At 40.4% G+C, this 20,634-nt stretch overlaps 1 protein-coding gene across 1 annotated transcript in view; it reads left to right on the top strand.

The window, feature by feature from the left end:
- Positions 1-13,381, top strand: part of LOC124803304 (odorant receptor Or2-like) — a 57,697-nt gene extending 44,316 nt beyond the window's left edge. The window contains exons 4-6 of the mRNA XM_047264487.1: positions 2,899-3,003; positions 5,925-6,086; positions 13,319-13,381. Coding sequence (XP_047120443.1) covers positions 2,899-3,003; positions 5,925-6,086; positions 13,319-13,381 — 330 coding nt within the window. The remainder of the gene's footprint in view (positions 1-2,898; positions 3,004-5,924; positions 6,087-13,318) is intronic.
- Positions 13,382-20,634: the final 7,253 nt, after the last annotated feature.

The following is a 20,634-nucleotide window of genomic DNA, read 5'->3' as shown; positions in this document are numbered from 1 at the left end:
TTGCATAAAATGCTATATCTCTTCTCGCACCACCTGGAATGTCAGGGAGGTGGCATAGAGATGGTGTGCCACATGTGCATTAGGAACCAAACTCTAAGGTCGGTCATACCTCTTTGGTTCAAATGGTTCAAATGGCTGTGAGCACTATGAGACTTAACATCTGAAGTCATCAGTCCCCTACAACTTAGAACTACTTAAACCTAACTAACCTAAGGACATCACACACATCCATGCCCCAGGCAGGATTCGAACCTGCGACCGTAGTGGTCACGCGGTTCCAGACTGAAGCGCCTAGAGCCGCACGACCACACCGGCCGGCATACCTCTATCGTCCAACAATTGTAGCGCTCTCGGGATGTGCTGGTACCATCTGATGAAATGCACGGCTTTTGTGATGTTCTTTGCTAGACAACCTTGGTATATGATTTCTTTGACTCCTTTCATCAACTGTGAGATTTTGTCGGTTGTTGTCATATTCAGATTTGCAATATGGCACAGGATCCGATCATTCTGTACGTAAGACTGTGCTATTTCCACCATGACGTTGGGCACTGTTCTTACTTTTCCGCTAAGCGGACTTACTGCTAACTGACACCAAATACCTGGAATTTCTCCCTGCTAACTCTTTTCTTTCAGGTTCTGTAGTCCAGGTAAGAGTACACCTTTGACAAACATATCATGTCATCCCAAATGTCATATTTCCAATATGGTGGAATCCCTTAAGCCATTTCGTCTGGATCTGACCTGCGTCTCCGGAAAACACTAACTGATACCCGTTGTGAAGCCAAATTGATGCTGTTTTGGTATCAGATGGTTTCCTGAAAATATGGACCTAAGGAATAATGTATGGACCTGATACCTCAGATGCAACAGTGGCAGAACATTTGGGGAGAAATTTGGAGAATATCTCGCGTAAACTTTCCGGCCATGTTATAGTTTTTGTTGTGTCCTCGTCGCCACTGTTGAGTCTTGTACCATAGGGACCAAGGGAGAGGATGTTGTTTGTTTCCAGTATCCCCTCTCTACAACACAACTGCGCAAATGTTTTAAAAGGGTTCTTTTTTTTACATTAACTGGAAGCTACTTATTTTAAGAGGGTCCATGTGTTGTGGTACAAGCTCTTTCGTAGTAGTCCACGTTAGCCTCGCTGCTGATGAAGCACAAGTCCCGCTATGCGATGAATGACAGACGTCAAACTAGTGTGGGAGTTCGTGCGACAGAGACTGAGCTAGTGACTGAGACTGACTGAGCTGTCCAGTCCGCGGCGTTGATCTAAATAGTTGTGGTTAAGATGGCGTTAGCAGCGTATTGCTCTCCTGATAGGTGCGCTTGATCCAGCGTCTGCCCTCTTTCTACTTACTACATCTTTGCTGACCAGGGTGCCGGCAACGGCTTACGCCAGCACAATTTTAGATGCTGATTCAACTTATCAGCTACAGTCTGGGACACTCAAGTGATAAGGGCTGACAGGTGAGATGAAGTCGTCTGAAATTTGTCCAAATGCCTCAGCCGAAAATTCCTTGCGCAATAAATCGGAGATAACCCACTCGTGAAGGAGTTTATCTACAGCTGACCAACAGACCCGAACTTTCCGACTCACCGTACAACAGGGAGTCGGTAGTGGTCAAGAGGCTGTTACATCACTAAGTTCTGCTGTAAACATGAATACCAAGAGCGACAAGAAACATATTGCACATTACCTTCAGGGTGAACATGAAAATTTCACATCCAGACCTGATAAAGTTGAACACCAGGTTAAGGATCATTATAATGATACGCTTTAGTCGAGCAAAGTCGTGTGGGATTTAAAAGACCCACCGTGGTTCGTCACTTCATCATTTGTGATATGGTCCCTTTCATTCGGTTTATCTCCATTCAGTTGACCAGAGGACTGGTCGTACTCTGCATTCCAGAAAACGCCTCACTACAGGCTTCCATCAACCTCTTTGCTCCGTTTGCGGCACAGAGTGGCACAATCTGCTGTAGTAACAAAATGGTAGGCCAAATCAACTGGATTTTTTCTTACAATGATTCAACAGTCATTTTCGTATTTGCATTTAGTCTCAATTCAACAAATGGGTTTCCATCTAATCAGACCTAGCTGGTTATTAATTCTTAGCGTATAACGTACTCTCCTCTCTTCTGAAACAAAATTGGTGCCAGATATTTTTATGCAGCTTCACGTCCAGTATCATAGCATGCACTCTTTCCTTTTCCATTGCTAGTTCACTTTCAAACGACCACTACGAAGACCATATACCTGGAAAGATATACCACTCCACTATTCAGCTATCCATCTATTAAATTTCGAAAACAAAGAAGAAGTATCTCCATGTATTTTCAGTATTTCTAGATGAGTCCCACTGGCACTAAGTCACACAAAAGAAAGAATTTAGATGGCGGTACAGCATTTCATTACATCCATTTCAACGAAACATGAAGAAGATAAATGCACTGATACGTCACGTAAATAACAGCAGTCATGTGATCGAATTATACCTTGATTTACGCTGTTTAGCAATATAAAATAAAGGAAAATAATTATTATTAGTGCAAAGTCAAGAAACTCTCAGCTGACTTATCTAAAACAAACTCCTTCACCAATTTATTTACGTTCTGAACTAAGACTACATTTTTTTCATCCCAGCTGGCATTTCTAACTTCTAGTGTTCACTTCTAGGAAACCTCATGTCTGTCTCACCATCAAAGGTTTTTCGATTTTGAGTTTCTATTTCTTATATTAAGCATTGTCTTCTAGATTTCCATGTATCTATATTCCAATTTCTTCCCTTCTGCTGCATTTTAGAATAATTTTTCTTTATTTCGACTGAGTACATTTTTTTTTGGCAGCGCACAAAGTATTTTGATTTCTTGTGCCTAATAGCAGCTTTTTTACAGAATAAAAACGGCCTGCAAGAGACAGGAAAATTTGGCTGCCATTTGACTGTAATGCTTGCAGAGTTGTTTGAATATTGCTGGTTTGGAGATGACCTCATTACAGAAGTGAGTTTTTCATTGTAGAATATGTGATCTGCACTTGCACTTGGTTTTATTTCACTACCAAGATTTCTTTCAGTAGACATTTCCTTTACTAGTGAAACAGGTTAGCAAGTGAGGAACTGCAAGTGGTAAGGTGCCAGAAATGGTGAACCGATTTTATTCAACAAGTTGTGCAAACTGTTATTATGCTTTTCCCAACAACTTACATTTGACAGACTCAGTTAACTGGTAGAAAGTCATCAAAAACATCAAGTATTTGATATCTGAGAAATTACAGTTTTAAAATGGTGACATTACTGAAGTTGTTCTATTTCCAAATCTGTTCAGTAAAGGTCAGTATGAAGTCACATACTGCTGGAACAGACGCAAAAACATTTCAGTTAACGAACTGACTGATACTACTGATCCTTTGACTGACAGCTGTATACGAGTGAGGGCAACTTCTTACGGAACCACGATAAGTCGGCGCAATGGAGAGCTCACATTCCCCCCAGGTGGGATGTGGTAGAGACAATTGCTTACCTACCTGGGTAAAGAGGTCATACCACGCCATCGAGTGCATATCAAAGCACCACATGGGTTAAATAGTGACATACACATCCTGAAATGCATGAAAATTCAACGCTTTTTCATATGTGAATCTTGTTTTTTTTTTAATTTTTATTTATTTATTTTTTGCGGCAGATGGTAAGAAAAGGATATCTACGTACATGTATCTTACAACAGAGTAATATTTACTATTGGAACAAATATGCTAATGCCAAAGTAAGTCATGAGAATGTTGAACACATGAATATGGAACAATCTCTAGAGAAATTAGATATTTGATAAATGACACTCAGATGTTTCTGTAGCATGGAAGGACAGAAATAGTACATAGCTGTACAAAGTTAATTTTGAATTTTTAAATACACGCTATTGATATGGATCTGTAAGCAAGCAAGTAAAGCAGTCATCAGTATGACCGTTGTTCTGAACACCACAGTGCGTCATTAGGCATGGTCCTGTTGGAGGTGGTATGTCGATCCCTTCCTCCGACCTTTGAACTGACTTACCCAGCCAGTAGTATGGGAGGCTAAGATTTAATGTGGATTCTGAACCACAGTGTAGCTCATCATTTTTCACGTTACGAAATATTGCAAGAAATGTGATTAGTGACATATAAAAAACCTTGAATTGACTGGGGATCAAACCCGATCTCTTTGGGCGTGTAGTCTGGCACTTTAGCACTGAGCCTGTATACATATGTTTCTCCAAAGACTCACCTATTGCATCAACATAGGACTAAACAGCCAACCGGTTGCACATAAGCGATAGGTACATTGACTTAGTTCTCGACACCTACTACATGTGTCTTCATCAGAATGAAATGTTGCTAAATCCTGTATTTAGATATTTTCTTCTATTGTCTTTGTATGTATAAACAGTTGGCCGTTTGATCCTATGTTGAAACTAGTATATGGTTGCTGAATAACAGCCATGTTCAAAACTGTAAAATACCATAAACAAATACTGAAAATAATACGAGTATAGATTATTTGTAAGAAATTAAACTGGCACTTTTCAGAAAACTTATTTTACTTGATAAGTATCGAACACCGTGTAGCTATATTAGAATTACGGTTTACAGAGAATAAATGTTCCCTCCTGGAGCTAAATTTATGAATTTGCACTTTCACTAGGACTAGAACGGATTAGTCAGTACGATTTTATCTATATAGAAATGTATTGTAAATTGTTGTTATATAAGTCGCACATGTCGCATGATATTTACCTAAATGTTGTTAGTAATCGAAGTCGTTTAGTAATTTCATAACAGTGATTACTTACACAGAATCCACAAACAAGTTTTAGTTACTTTCTTCCACTTTATTACTAAATCTCACTGAATAGAAGAGTTGAACAATTTTCTGCTAACGGAATAGTTATCCCACAACTTTATCACTGTAATACCAGTGACACAAGCTATTTCAATTCATTCTCGTTAATTTGCCTTATTGATTCCTTTTCCTGAGAATATCGATTCAGAGCATTTCACAAACCCGTAGTTTTTGCGCGCAACGCTTTAACAACTTGACCATCTAAACACGGTTCAGAGCAAGCATTCAACCCGTTACTCAACCGCTAGAATTTCCTTACCAACTCTCAACGGCAGATTGAATCCTTCAGACATTTTCTGACGATTCATTCGGCAGAGAACTCTCTGAAAGAGGCAAGGGTACTGCCTCAAGACTCGGTTCAGAATGTTGTTTCGCTCCAGAAATTTCATATCATTATACTCCCTGCCGCGCAGCAAATTTTTCATACAAAAGCACTTTTGCATCTGGAAAGAAAACTGCTTCCACAAAATGTGGCAAATAAGATTGATTACATGTCAGAGATATATACGCAACACAGAACAACAAAAAAAAAAAAAAAAGAAAAATGGTTCAAATGGCTCTGAGCACTATGGGACTTAACATCTGAGGTCATCAGTCCCCTAGAACTACTTAAACCTAACTGACCTAAAGACATCATACACATCCATGCCCGAGACATGATTCGAACCTACGACCGCAGTCGTCACACGGTTCCAGACTCAAGCGCCTAGAACCGCTCGGTCACATAGGCCGCCGCAACACAGAACGGACAATGGTACCCTGCAGTATATCATTTGTAATTCACACCATGCTACGTGTTGTAGTAACAACTCTACTGCTCGAGTCTGATTATTTCCAAAATTCCATATTTCCAAAGTTATTCTGACAACGTTAAACTGAGGATTTCACAGTCCCTTAATCTTTTATCCATAATTCGATGTACATCACATACTTTTATTCGCAAGTTACAGTATTTTATGACATTTTAATGTTGAAACTATTCTGCGTAAGATGATTGTATTCATTCACAACGAGTTGCTTGCTGAAGGTGGTGGTCTTTTGCAGAGCGAGAACGTGGCCCTGGCGGCGTACGACGCGGTGACGTCGCTGCTGGAGTGTCCCGTGTCCATCAAACGGTCGCTGCTGCTCGTGATGCAACGCGCGCAGCGTCCTCTGTGTATCACCGCCGGTGGGTTCTTCCCACTCTCCAGGGAGTCCTTTGTCTCGGTAAGGCGACTGGTCCTGTATTCTTGATCCCATTCTGTAATTAATATTTCACTTGTAGTACAGCGCATCTCACGGAGAACTCTCACTTTTATCAGCAACACTTTACACGTTGCCCACCGTACGTATCTTCATGCACCCTTATGTGTGAAAGATCTAGTGGTATATAGCTGACGTGAAACTGTAGCTTTCCTTTCCTCGCTCTCAAGAAGAAAAAAACTGATAGCAGCTACTGTTACAGAAACAGTTTGAAGTGTTGTCCAGAAGGTCCTCGAAACATTGTTAAAAAATTCTAATGCACTAGCAGTAAATATTCATATTCTTCAAGTCGCGAATCTTGAAGTTTTTCCTGTCTCGTCAGTCTGTGGGGTGCCACAGTAAATCAGGCTGCACTTCGCCGCGAGGTCTAGGGCACCTTGTCACGGTCCGGGTGCCGGGTGGCTCCCCCCGTCGGAGATTCGAGTCCTCCCTCGGGCATGGGTGGGTGTGTTGTCCTTAGCATAAGTTAATGTAAGTTAGATTAAGTAGTGCGTAAACTTAGGGACCGATGACCTCAGCTGTTTGGTTAAAAAAATGTATGTGAAATCTTATGGGACTTCAATCCTAAGGTCATCAGTCCCTAAGCTTACACACTACATAACTTAAATTATACTAAGGACAAACACACTCACCCATGCCCGAGGGAGGACTCGAACCTCCGCCGGGACCAGCTGCACAATCCATGACTGCAGCGTCCTAGACCGCTCGGCTAATCCCGCGTGGCAGCTGTTTGGTACCATGCAGGTTGAAACTACAAGAGTTGTTGTTTCTCTGTATAATACAAGGATTCCGATTATTACACAAAAAATACGGTAATGGTTAAACTAAACGCTGAATCAAATGAAATCTTCGAAATTTGTCTACTATTTCCAGTGGAAGAGCATGTTTTAAACTCTGGAGTACATACAGATTTAAGCCCTCTAAAAAAAACATGATTGGACTGTTATGTACTTCTGCATCTAACTCTGATTTTTCTAGAGCCAAGAATTTTGCAAAAAACCTTTTGCTGTTTGTGATAAAATAACGCCAGGAAGCTCCAGCGATGCGCAGCCCGTCTAGGAAATTTCTGCCAACTGAACCAGAAGAATGTGTCTCTTTCATTTTCCTGGAACCTACATCTTTCAAATTCTATGGTAGATACTATTTGCTAACGCAGGTGGTCGTCATCTGTCGAAGTTTTCAAAGAATTTTATCAGCTCTGGTGGCGAAGTGGTGATCGTAATGTTTTCGTATTCAGGAAGATCCAGGCCGAGACCATTTCTTATAGATATCTTCAGATTTTCCTTACGATTCATAAAAATCACAATGATTTCTAAAGTAGCTAATGCCTTCCTCCATCCTTTTCTTGGGCTATGTGTTATCAGTCTCTTATGACGTCGATATCGACAGGACATAAGATATTTTCGCTTTCACTGAAGCACTTTCACTTTCTTCTGAATGTCATGGTAGAATATTTTCATGAGTAGCAAACGAAAACTTTATGTACGTATTTAATATCTGACATTTAGTTTGCAATTTTTGTTTTTACGAGAGAAAATGTTATGCTGTCTGAAAACTGTGAAATGAGCAATAACGAAAACGCATTTCCGAGTGGTACATTTACACCTTTATCGATAGTGATTAAGAGAAAGCTGAAATCTCGCTTTCTATAATTCTCTGTTCTAGGTAGTGGTAGGTTCATTAACTATAAAACTGCTGTTTATGAAAATCAGCCTAGAGTAGTAGACAATTTCGTCCGCAGCTCGTGGGCGTGCGGTAGCGTTCTCGCTTCCCATACCCGGGTTCCCGGGTTCGATTCCCGGCGGGGTCAGGGATTTTCTCTACCTCGTGATGAGTGGGTGTTGTGTAATGTCCTTAGGTTACTTAGGTTTAAGTAGTTCTAAGTTCTAGGGGACTGATGACCATAAATGTAAAGTCCCATAGTGCTCAGAGCTAGTAGAGAGTTTCCGTTAAAAATTTCTGGGCACGGTGTGTTGCACATATTATTTCCAAAACATAATTTTAAAAATTAAAAATCATTAAGTAGGTCTTTACATATTAGGGATTCTAAAATTATTCGACACTACGATAAAAACGTAGAAAAACCGTTAAATTATAAATATACGTTAAATCAGTATACATAAACTGTTTTAACTGTAGTTTGAAATATCAAACTGAAAATTAACTCAGATATTATTTGTGTTCAGTGTACATCTATATTTATCATAAATAATTCAAGAATTAAATGAAACAGATACCCATTTTACTGTCGCAATTTGTATACTAATACCGTTGAATTCATTAGTGACTGCCCCATATCGCCAATCTAGAATGATTTCTGCGAACAAGTTTATGGTTCATGCCTAATATGAATATTCACACCTCAAAATTTAGTAAATTTTTTATACCAGTGCAACTGAGGAGTAGGTAATGCTCTTTTCAATAATGACTCACCAGTACAAAATTGGTATTACCTCCTTCCCTGGACTACGACAGGGAAAGAAATGATGAAGTGTTTTGTTGAGTTATCCGCCCCGACCGGTAAGGTCGGCACTACTGTTGTTGAGCTTTCTAGGGACTTAAGGTCAACAACACTGAGAAACTAAACAATCATGCCACATGTTTAGTATTAGTAGTAGTAGTTTTATTCACATGTCGATCACTTTTATGAGAGTATTAGACATATCGTGGTATTACGATTTAAGGACAATAAAAATTACGTAATTCGTGTATACAAGCATTTACGTTCTTACAGGTCTAGTTTGACAAGGATTGGATACGTAGTCGGTCGCGGCCATGTAGTAGTAACTAACCCGTCGTTCGCCTGAAGTAATTTAGGGAAACCACGGAAAACCTAAATTTGAATGGCCGAATGAAGATTAGCAACTCCACCCTCTGAAATACGAGGCCAGCCTTTACAAACCATGCTACTTCGTCAGTTACATCCCCAGTGTACAATAGAGTTCTATAAATATATCCTTTAGGCTAATAATGTAAAAGACTAATGATACATTGTTCATTCGTTTCGCATTCCCCGTCAACACACTCACTGTACCCACACTGTTTCACGATGGGTCACTAAACACATTACCAGCTGATGTCAGAATCATAGTGACGATTTCAGGTTTCCATTTTGTATACCACAGCTCCCCAAACATTTTGCGATTCAGGAAACACAGAAATCATTCTCTGACTCCAGTGAATTAATCTCAGGAAAACCCCTAATGGAACGTGGCCAATCATTAAGCAAACATACATAGGAGAGGCACTTTCAAGGAGTTGTGTTTTCGAGTGGCAAAATAGGTTTTCGGGAGGCAGAGGGTTGTGTATATAGTTCCGCGTAGTCAGCGCGTACACAACTTTCCCACTAGAGCGCGCCCCGCTAAGCACAACAGAGCAGGCGCAGCGCTCGTCCGTCTCCGCACTACGAGATGGCGCTGTCATAGAGACGGACCAAATTCTGCTTCCGCCGATCCGCGTATTAATATGTAACGCAGCCAATGAGATTGCTGCTAACGTAGAACGTTTTCTCCTCGCGGATCACACTCGCGCAGTGATACCTAAACGCTCGAGGTATTATAACGAGTGTACAGACCTCCGATTAGTCTGCATTAGTCTGTAGTCACGTTTCAGTCTGCGCCTAATAAGATTGTCATATTCCTGTACATAGCCATGAAGATAAATGTATAGATACTTTGTCAAGTATCAGAGATATGTGAGAATAAGATTAACGTACCAAGACCAAAGGAACTTCAGATTGTCAATTGTAAATAGCATCCAGAATCAAGTTACGTAATGTTTATGCTTGTTATTATTTTAATAAATGTGTGTGAAATTAATCAAGTTCGGTTTAAAGTTGGTCACCGTCAATCTGCTACTCTAAGCGTGCAAGTGTCATTTCTATCGTCTGACCTAACGGCAGAAGATAAACACGCCACGATAAGACCACGAGACATATTGCTGACACTCGCCTACTTCGTTAGGGTGACAAGTCAAATAATCTGATGGTGTGTGTACCGAAGGTCTTACAGTACGCACACCACACAGAGATTCAGTGCAAGACGATCCCATAGCTGGCCACCCGTCAGCAGCACATACCGATGCAAACTTGGTGCGGGTAATTCAGTTATTGCAAGAGGTCGGTAATATAACTATGTGTGCGGTATCAGAAAAACTTAATTTGAATGTTAATGTGTGTTATAAGGCCTTACGCGCAGATTTAGGGAAACGGAAACTTAATGCATAACTTGTATCTCACACACTAACATGCAGACAGAAAGAGGAAACACGAAGAAAATCTGCTGGACTAATGGATAGAGCCACATGTGATCCCACATATCCTGCCAAAGATTATGGCTGTGAATGAAAGTTGGTGCTACCAGTAGGACCCTCATACGAAGTGTCAAAGTGCTGAATGTCGGAGTATTGGATCACCAGTCTCGAAAACTGTCAAACGAGAACCTTCGAGAACAAAGACAATGTTGATTGCTTGATAGTAAAGGATTAGTTCACCAAGTGTATGTTTCCTCGAGGTGAAAAAGTGAGCAATTCAACGTCCCGCCCTGATTTGTGACTTTCTCAGGACTGGTTCTTACTGCTTGACAAAGCAAGACCCCTTAATGCTTCACCTGTTGAGTATCTGGCCAGATATTCTGTTACTGCCATCCCACATCCGCCATACTCGCTCGAACTCTCGCCTTGTGGTTTTTTTTTCCTTCTTCTTCTTTCCGCGAGTGGAAAGACGACTGATAGCTGAAAGGAAAATTTCATCAGTGTGTTACAGACATCGTACGGGATTTGATAAATGATCCTACAAGCATAGCAGCTGAAAATTTCCCTTGTTTCTTCCAAGACCTCCAGAAAAGTTGGCAAATATGTGTAGATAACCAAGGGGGCTATTTCGAAAGGAGTTGTGATCATTACTTGGTAAGTATTTCTATTTTGTTAAAAAACCTATCGTGACAAGGATAATGTCAACCATGCCCATGCCCTCTCTCAGCCTGATTTATTTACTGTTTTTTTTTTTTTTTTACTTGTTTGCAGTATTAACTAGCTCAAAGTCAAGTCTTATGAGACAGTAATAACTTCGCTCCTCCAGTAGCCACCTGAAGTCCTCTACAAGTATAAAAGTCACTGACATGGTCACATATTGGAACCACAGACGACGGCTTCACTGGTCTCTAGAACTGGATTTTCGTATCTATTTATTTATTTATTCTTTGTATAATTTTTTACTGACAGAATCCAAAAGGCTACAATCTTGTCTGAACTAATCAGCGCGCAAAAATTGATATTGCTTATTCTCGAACTCTACTCCAGCTTGTGGCATCCATACAAAGGTGAATAGAAGGAAACTGTTACACACACTACACAGTTCACTTCTGTTAAAGCGGTGATCTGCACAGCACAAGTCCTGCAAAAATGAAAAAATGTTTTTTTCTTACTAAAACATAACTGTTAAATTTTAAGAAACTGTTTAGTGGGAGGGTTGTACAATGACGCTAAACACCTTCTATAAAGGGCACCGTAAATACTACGTAGATAATTTTAGCATAACCTCTCCACTAATTAGCAGGCCTGCATATAGTAAAAGGCATTCGGCTGTGCCTTCCCCAGAGATTCCCAGCGTACTGATCAGTATATTAAAATCTCACATTTTTAGATGTTTACAAGTACACATGTCATTGTAAACCAATAGAATGGACAATGAAGTAAATGTAATAATATGTTGCCAGGATCGGATAGCGTATCTGACATGTTAGTATTGGCAACAATTCGAAAACAACTAATTGGCTTAGTAGTTTCTGACTTCATAAGAATTTGTAATCTGGTATCAATGATTAATTCATATTTGCCACTATACGAGGTCTGTTCAAAATATTCCGGAACATCATCTACAAAATTTTTGTAAGCTTGTCTTTTACTTATTGAGCATAGTTTCCTTCGAAATACTCCCCATCGCTCCCAACGCAGTTCCCTCTTCCGGAAGCAGTCTTCGTACGCCTGTTGCTGGATCGCGCGAAGCACCGTCTGCGAATTTTCTTTTATCCCGTCTATCGTTATAAATCGTCATCCTTTCAATGGGATTCGCAACTTGGGAAATATAAAGAAAGTCCGAAGGAGCCAAGTCTGCAGGTAACGAGGGATAAGGCGGGACAATGATTTCGTTTTTTGTGCATTAGTCACGCACCAACAGGGACGAATGAAAGGGAGAGTTATCGTGGTGCAAGAGCCATGATCTATCTCCCCACATTTCAGCACGTTTAGCCTCTCATATTTTTTCACAGGCGTCGCAACCCGCCCCGGTAGTACTGTCTATTTACAGGTGGTCCCTGTGGCACGAACTCATGACCTAATCCGTCAAAGTCAAAAAAAAATTATCAGTACGGCTTTGACATTTTACCTGACCTGACGAGCTGTTTTTGGTTTTGGAAAACCTTCCCTGTCCCATTGTGAAGACTGAACCTTGGTTTCAACATCATAAGCGTAGACCCATTCTCTTAAGCAACTTCCCTTTCTCATCTGTGCAAGCCAAAAGCTCTTCACACACTGCGAGGTGAAAGTATTTCTTTTCTTGAGCCGTGGGACGAACTTGGCACCGACACGATGCAATGCAAAATGCTGTGTGAGGATGTCATGACATGATCCAACTGAAATGTTACACTCTTCTGCAATCCCTCGGGGAGTCTTCGACTGGTACGGACATTTTCGTTGGCGTTCCTGATAGGAGCATTATCGGTAGACGCCGAACGGCGTCGTGAACGAGAGTCACCTTTACCTTCGGTCCGGCCATTTTTGAACCGTGTGAACCATTCGTAACACCGAGTACGGCTTAAGCACTCATCACCGTAGGCTTTCTGCATGATTTGGTGTGTCTCTGTACAGGTTTTATTTAGTTTCGCACAAAATTTAATGCAGTCTTGTTGCTCCTCTAACTCTAACATCTCGAAATTCTCAAACTGCGAGACACAACGAACTACTCAATACAGCACTGAACAATAGCTAACAGACACACAACGATCAAACTTCCAGCAGTTAACATATTAAGCACAGGGAAGTGCAGGAATGCCAACCGCATTTCTCTGCAACACACCACTGGCGCGAAATTACGAATGTTCCAGAATTTTTTGAACAGACCTCGAAGAACGACGAAGTAATTCTCAACAAATACCTGAATATGTGTAGAATCTGCACTCATCATTTTTCTTCTTTTACAGGTCGTCAATGTGTCTTACTCATTCTTCGCAATACTGCGAAATTTCAAGAATGAAGAGGAATAGCGCGCTTCTAATGCTTTTCTCACGCTTTCTTCTGTTACACAGGAACACGACTTCAAAATTGAGCAACAACATTTTATTTTTCATTGTGAGGCTCGGTATATTTTCTTCATGATAGCTCCAGATGCTTTATATAGTACCATTAATTTATATACCGCGAAAAATAATTCGTTAAAAGAGACATGAGAACAGCGTACGCAAATATGAAAGTTAATCTGTAGCAGTAACAGCAATAAGCCCGACTACACAGCAAATATATTACTTGAATAAATAACGTTGTTTTTGGACCGTGATTCTGACGTACTCCAGGTGAAACATAATCACCAGCGCACACGTCAAGAATAGTAGTAGCGATTTGCTATACTACATGATTTATAACGTAGCATACCCTCCTTGGGAGAGTTCTTTCCTCACAAACAAAACTGCGAAACCAAGAACGGGGCATGAGACTAAATTGAACATCATACCAATGACTAGGTATGTGACAGCACACAAATGATCAGAATTGCACATATTTGCTTCAGCCCTTACTATGGGAAGTCAGTACAAGGTGCAGTCAGCGTATTAGCATGTAGTGAAACGGAATAAACTAAGGTCCGGTTATGTACATAGTTCACATAACCTACCTCAGGATGTTCACAAGTTGTGAAAAATGGCTTTGGGATTTTCTAGATGATAATGAATTGTGCTCTTATTCCTCTCTGGCTTAGCAGTTGTATCATAAATTGCTCTTATGAAGTGGATGTCTAGCTATGTTCTACGTCTGCATTTATACTCTGCAAAGCGCTGTCAGATGCATGGCAGAGGTCGTATCCAATGGTGTAGAATCCATCGCACTGCACTGCCGACGTACATTTCACTGTACCTGATTGCCATCACCGTCGGGAGTCTGACACATATGTGATGTACAATATCACGCACTATTCGTCAAAATGTATTCCGCCTCGCTGATCAGTAAGTAATCAATGATATTTTCTTACCACCTGGAGTTTATTCATTTACATCTACAATCATGTATATACCCTATATATCACCATATGGTGCACGTCTGAGAGTAGCTTGAATGATTGATAATTATTAAATTTCTTGTCCCCATTCTCAAACAGATTGAGGAAAAAACGAATCTCCATACGCTTCAGTGAAACCCCTGATTTCCGTTGTCTTCGCGGTCCTTACACCAAGATGAATGTTGGTGGCAATAGCACCGTTCTACAGTTTCTCAATACTGTTTCGAAAATAGAACTCTGGTTCGGTGTAGGATTTCCCAGTTTGTATTCATTTAATACTTGCTTTATAACTGAACGTAGAAGTACGCCTCTTATTTGCTGTCTCCTTTTTATAGGAGATTAGCTTTCCGTTATCATCGAAGAAACCGAAGTCGACCATTCGGCTGCCATGCAACCGACGTTACGTTCTCTTTCCAGTTAATGTATCTTTGTAGCGCAACGTGAAGACATTTAATCGACATGACTGTGTGAAACAAAACACCGCTAATACAATGATCATTCCCACACTGTTTCTCCTACTTACCCCATTAACTTACATTTTTCCACATTTGCAGCAAGCTGCGTCCATCACAATAAATAAAAATTTTGTACTAGTTATCCTGCATCTTCCTACATTAACTAAAAAGCCAACATGTGCCTGTACCCTACAGTGTTACCGGCAAACAGTCGTTGACTGATGGTATTGAGGTGGGTATGGGGAATGAAATCAGAGGTAATGACTTGCCTACAACTCATTGAGTCCCAGCAAATCTCGTCGAATCAGCGAAAAATATGACGAACCCATTTTTCGTAAATAGATCTTTGTCCCAGTCGACTCGTGCTGATGCTGCGATCTTCAACGTCGACAGCTCGTATTGGGATTTCATTGATTTATGGTAAACCTCCGACTTTCCCATTCACATGTGAAGGTACCCTGTAGGGGTAACGACAAAGTTACCTTTGCAATCTTAAGCACTTACGGTAGGAAGACTGTTGTACATACTGTGGGTAAACAAAAATACAGAAAACCCAAAGACACAACACGTCGCTCCTATATTCTGACGTAATTGTCGTTAGTAAGGAGTGTGACCAAAATATAACTTAAATGTTTATTTGACACTGCAATAGTGAAGCTATAGTCACAGTACATAATGTACTTCAAAGAAAAAAATTATGTACTGTGACTATGCCTTCACTCTCGTAGTGTCAAATAAACACAACACATTGTGATGTCTTGTTCGTTGTAGGAATCCCATTGGCATTCAAAACAGCTTCTCGTCGAATGGGAATGGAGAAATACGGGTCCCGTAAAGTTTTCGAGGGAATCTACCCCCGTTCTTCCTACAAAATATTGGCACTTTCGGGCTACGATGATAAATTTGGATAATTGTCATGCTCTCTTCCCTCCAAAGTAGACCACAAAGGCTCAATAATATTGAAATCTACTGCCTGTTGAGACCAGGGGAGAGAAGCCAATATTGTCCTCGTACTAACAAAACCAGTCCTGGACGATCCGAGCTGTGTGAATACGGGCCCTGTTCTCTTGAAACACAGCATCACAATCCACCAAAGTGGTCACATAATTCTAGGCAGTAACACGACCTTGCAATGTAACCATGGAGGTCCTGGAATACTGCGATACAGCTACCCAGATTATCACCGGACCCTCACAGTGTTTTGCTCTTGGGATGGAAACTCAGCCAGAAGTTGACAGCTGCAACAAAACTCATGCAGACAAATGAGTACCTTCCACCGTTCCACAGTCCAAGTTATATGGTTTCGGCACCATGTTTTCCTGTTACGAGTATTTGCATCGCTGATGAGTGGTTAAGAATTCCGGCTCGCCTTGCAATCCCCTGCTTAGGGAGCTGTCTTCGTGTTGTTTCGCGAGTGCGACATTCAGTTATGTAATGAGTTTTCAACTGTTGTCATCTTATTTTCCCCCACAGTTCACTTCAATGACCGTCTGTGCGCTCATTCAACACACATTTTCATCCGCATTGTGACTTAGCAGATGATATTTTTTCACTTTCTCTGTATGCGTTATAAATCGGCCTCGTGAAAGACCAAACACGTTCGCTACTTTTGTTACCCACCACATGAGCACCAACGGTTTATCGATGTTCAAATTCACTCATCTCCGACACAATACACTTTCAAGCTTCTTGATTTTTTGCACCCCTTTTGTAAACCTTCACGAAATTTCTCTTCATAGAAATATTGGTATAGTTTCATCTGTTTCGGATTCCGCCAACAACGACGAAAAAAGTTGTCGACTTCCGAATATATATTAAGAGGAACATACACGGAAAGAAAATAGCACTATTAATTTCCAAAGTAAAATCCTTATTTACCTACACACAGTTAAATGTTGAAACGGATTTTGAGCACTAGTTACAGAATGGCCACTGGATGTATTTTCATAGTTTGTAATAACTGCAATGAACGCCCAAAGAAAATTGCGCATAAAAATTTATAAAGTAAAATTCTTATTCGTGCACAAATACTTAGATGTAGAAACGTGATGTGAACACTAGTTTCGGAATGAGCACTGACGTTACTTTGTAAATAAAAGGAAAAAGCGTCTGTTGACCAACATAGTTAACCTGTAAAAAAAAACTTACGACGGGGAAAATAGTAATAACTGAGATAGTGAAGCTGCTGTAGAAGTTGGATACGCAAACGTACATATATGGAAATATGTTGTAATTGAATATGAGTGTATACATTCAACTTATTTGCTTCGTGATCTGTATGTAACAAGTTTGATGTGGTGCTCCACTTCATCCTGTAGTAAGTATTTTGGGCAGCCATTATTCGCTGTGATACGAGCTGGCTAGTGATATATTTCTCTTATTTTAGAAGTCATGTCCCTACCGCTCCCTGAACACAATCAGGCGCCTGCCTGTAGATGATATAAGAACTCTATAAGTCCGTTCATTCTTCCTTTATTAGTCACGCATACTCGTATTTTCCTAGTGCCACGAACAATTTTTTTGTATTAAATATAATTCACTTTCATGTTTACTTGGTGTCGTTCAAAATTGTAGAACCCTTCACTAACATCAAATTAGATATTCCTCGGAATTCTTCTTATAAGACCTACAAATCTTATCTTTCTTTCCCACACGATGCTACGTATCAGACCAGAAAGTTTATAAAAGCCCTTTATTACATCTCCTTCAAAATGGCATTTAAATTCCACAACAAGATGGAAGAGTAACCGCTGTGCTGTAATGCTTGGCTTCTATATAGCAATTTCGCTTGCACATAGAACGGCATTCTTTGGTAGTTTATTCATGTGCTAATGATTTCAGTATACGTCAATTATCCTCATGCATCCTTTTGAGACCGCCAATAATCCAACTGAGAAACACAGCGGCATTCAGGATCTCAAGCCTGCATGGGTCACAATGTTCAACCACCACCCACTTACATACCCTGTATCTATCCCAAGTTATCTTTCGATCTGATGGAGTTTCATTTCACTGGAGACTTATGAATCTCAACTTTATCATCGATGTGGATAGAAGCTTAAGCAATGAATTAATATGTGTGCTATAGCCAGGACTTGAACCCAGGCTTCCCGCTTACTACTACAGCATCATAGCATTGTGATGTCCGTTCTAACACAGCTTCAGCTCATTTCTCTGTACTTAAGCAGTCGGTATTGAAGTTTGTGTTACGGAGATCACTGGACTAGTGTAGTTCATGCTGGTCTCGTAGGCGGAATGGGGAATGGGGAAGGAAATCGGCACTGCTCTTTCAGAGGAATCATCCCGGTATTTCCCTGAAGTGGTTTAGAACAGTCGCGGAAAACCTAAGTTAGGATGGCCAGACGCAGATTTGAACTGTCCTTCTTCAGCATGCGAGTCCAGTGTGCTAACCACTGCGCCACCTCGTTCGATTCCCGGCTGTTTAACAAATTTTAAATCACTGCCTCTGCTTCTGTTCTTATCCCAGTTCCGTTAATAAAGTTTCAAAGAATACAGCTGTGTGTACAAACAAATTGAATACATAGACGTCTTCCTTAATACAGTGCCTTTTCATTACAGAGCAGTTCTATGTTCGTGTGTAGTCCATCGGTAACAATTACACCAGATCATAGGTGATTCATTAATACTCAATATCAGTTACTCGCATTAAAGCAAAAATTCTCCTTGTTTCAGTAGATCGACTGTATGAGGAAGAAAATTTTGTTCCGTCTAAAAACAATTGTACATTAAAATAAATGTACTATTGACACTAACTTGGAGGATAACTTTTCAAAGACATAGGTAGAACTTTCACCTCGAGAAGCTCCTCTGTGTCGCAGGACATTGAGCTAAAGGTGTACAATGGTGTTTTAAGAATGAAATCGGTCTTACTTGCAGTTGATCGAAATAGGTTTGTAATACCATTGTTTTCGAAATCTCGTGTAAATGGAGTGGTGCTAATGTCTCCCAAATTCCTGTTAAGTATCAACTGACTGATACTAGAAAGCCACTTGATTTATGCTGTGTCCAAAATATCATTTGATCTATGTAAGAAACAAACGCCAGCTTGTGCAACCTGCACAAAGTCTCACAATCAATACTGTTAAGTATCTCCCTAAGCCACACATTAGGTCTCCAATATATGGGCTTAACGTCATTTGTTCTACCGACCAATCTCACCTGTGCTTAACCTGAGACGCAATCCTCTGCACTGATAAATATTTTAAAAACAAATGTTTTGTCACTTTTTTTTAAATTGTTAACTCTTCTACCTTCAGTTACTAATAATAAATTACTTAAATTATATTAAGTTACTTCTATGTGCCACAAAATAAATGACATTCACCTCAAGTCAGGCAAGCTTTACCTCAGTTTACTGAAACATATTTAAAGGTCTCAGATATGCACACATTTCCAGCACAATGCAGTACTTTCAACTCCATACTGTACAGTTATGTTTACAAACTGCAGCCAGTTCTGGCTGGGGGCTTCCTCCTCATTTACATTGTGTGTTGGTGTCGTACTAAATGTGTCACTGCTGCTCTACTGTAAACCTGTTTATTTGGCTCCACCATCAATAATATTTGTCAGCTCAGCAGATGCCCCAAACACCATGTTATTATGTTTCATTTTCTGTAGCATTGTCAGCAAGTAACTAATCATTTGATGTCTATTGACAATAGTTTGTGTGTGTATGTGTTTTATATCTATTTCGCGTATTTAGTCAATTTTAGTCGTTTGTAATGGTTACACCAGCTTGGCCATTTATCAATCGTTTGTCTCTCTGCCGTGGGTTTTGTGGACATGACAGCGCCCTTGCGTTTCGACGACACATATCTCATGCTTATTTGTTCTGGTAACTTTCACATCTTCCTCTGTAGTTGTGGGCTGATAAGTACATCAATTAAACGCACGTTAACAACAATCCACATTTAAATATAGCCAAAGCAAGAAATATATATCATTCCCTCTATCTCTGTTTGTCTGTCTCTCTCTCTCTCTCTCTCTCTCTCTCTCTCTCTCTCTCTCTCTCTCACACACACACACACACACACACACACACACACACACACACACAGACAGACACACACACACACACACACACACACACACACACACACACACACACACACACACACACGTTCTCTCTGGTGTGTTAAGCAGAAGAGTAGTGTCAGAAGACTGTCTTCAGAATCTGCACAGTAAGGAGGCATACAGAATACTTGCTCGACTGTAAATAATGAAACGTAAACGTTGAGTCCAAACCCTTCAGAAAACCTACTTTATAGTGTATCAGTGCACATGTGAAACGCTATACAGCAACTATACCATAAAGCATCGATTCAGGAAGTGCTTGTTGGTTTTCCAGAGGTATGTGGCACCAGAATTCTAACGATAGATTGCATAATTCCTCCCAATTTGGGGGAGATGGATGTTGACGCTGAAGTGGCGTCAGATAGTTTCCAAGAGGTGTTCTTATCAAGTTCAGGTATGACACATTTGATGGACATCATAATAATTTCGTTGTTATGGCGTTCATACTCCTGTAGCACGACAATCATGAATGGCGCAAGACGGTCAAAAATATTATTCAGGTACGTAACACCTACCATGTTCCCATTAATTACTACCACTGTTCCATGGAAGCCCACGTGAATGTTCGCCGTAGCAAGACACTGCCTTTATTACCCAACGACAGCAACAGGCGGTGGATCTTTCGAGCAGCTCTTCACCTGGTTGATGTCACAAGACCTGGTGTAAGAAGGAATGTGACGATGATCCTGTTTCCACGGTA

The sequence above is a fragment of the Schistocerca piceifrons genome, chromosome 6 (genome assembly GCF_021461385.2).
Source record: "Schistocerca piceifrons isolate TAMUIC-IGC-003096 chromosome 6, iqSchPice1.1, whole genome shotgun sequence".
Lineage (NCBI taxonomy): Eukaryota > Metazoa > Arthropoda > Insecta > Orthoptera > Acrididae > Schistocerca > Schistocerca piceifrons.
The sequence above is the reverse complement of the archived record's forward strand: the minus strand, read 5'-3'. Positions and strand labels throughout refer to the sequence as shown.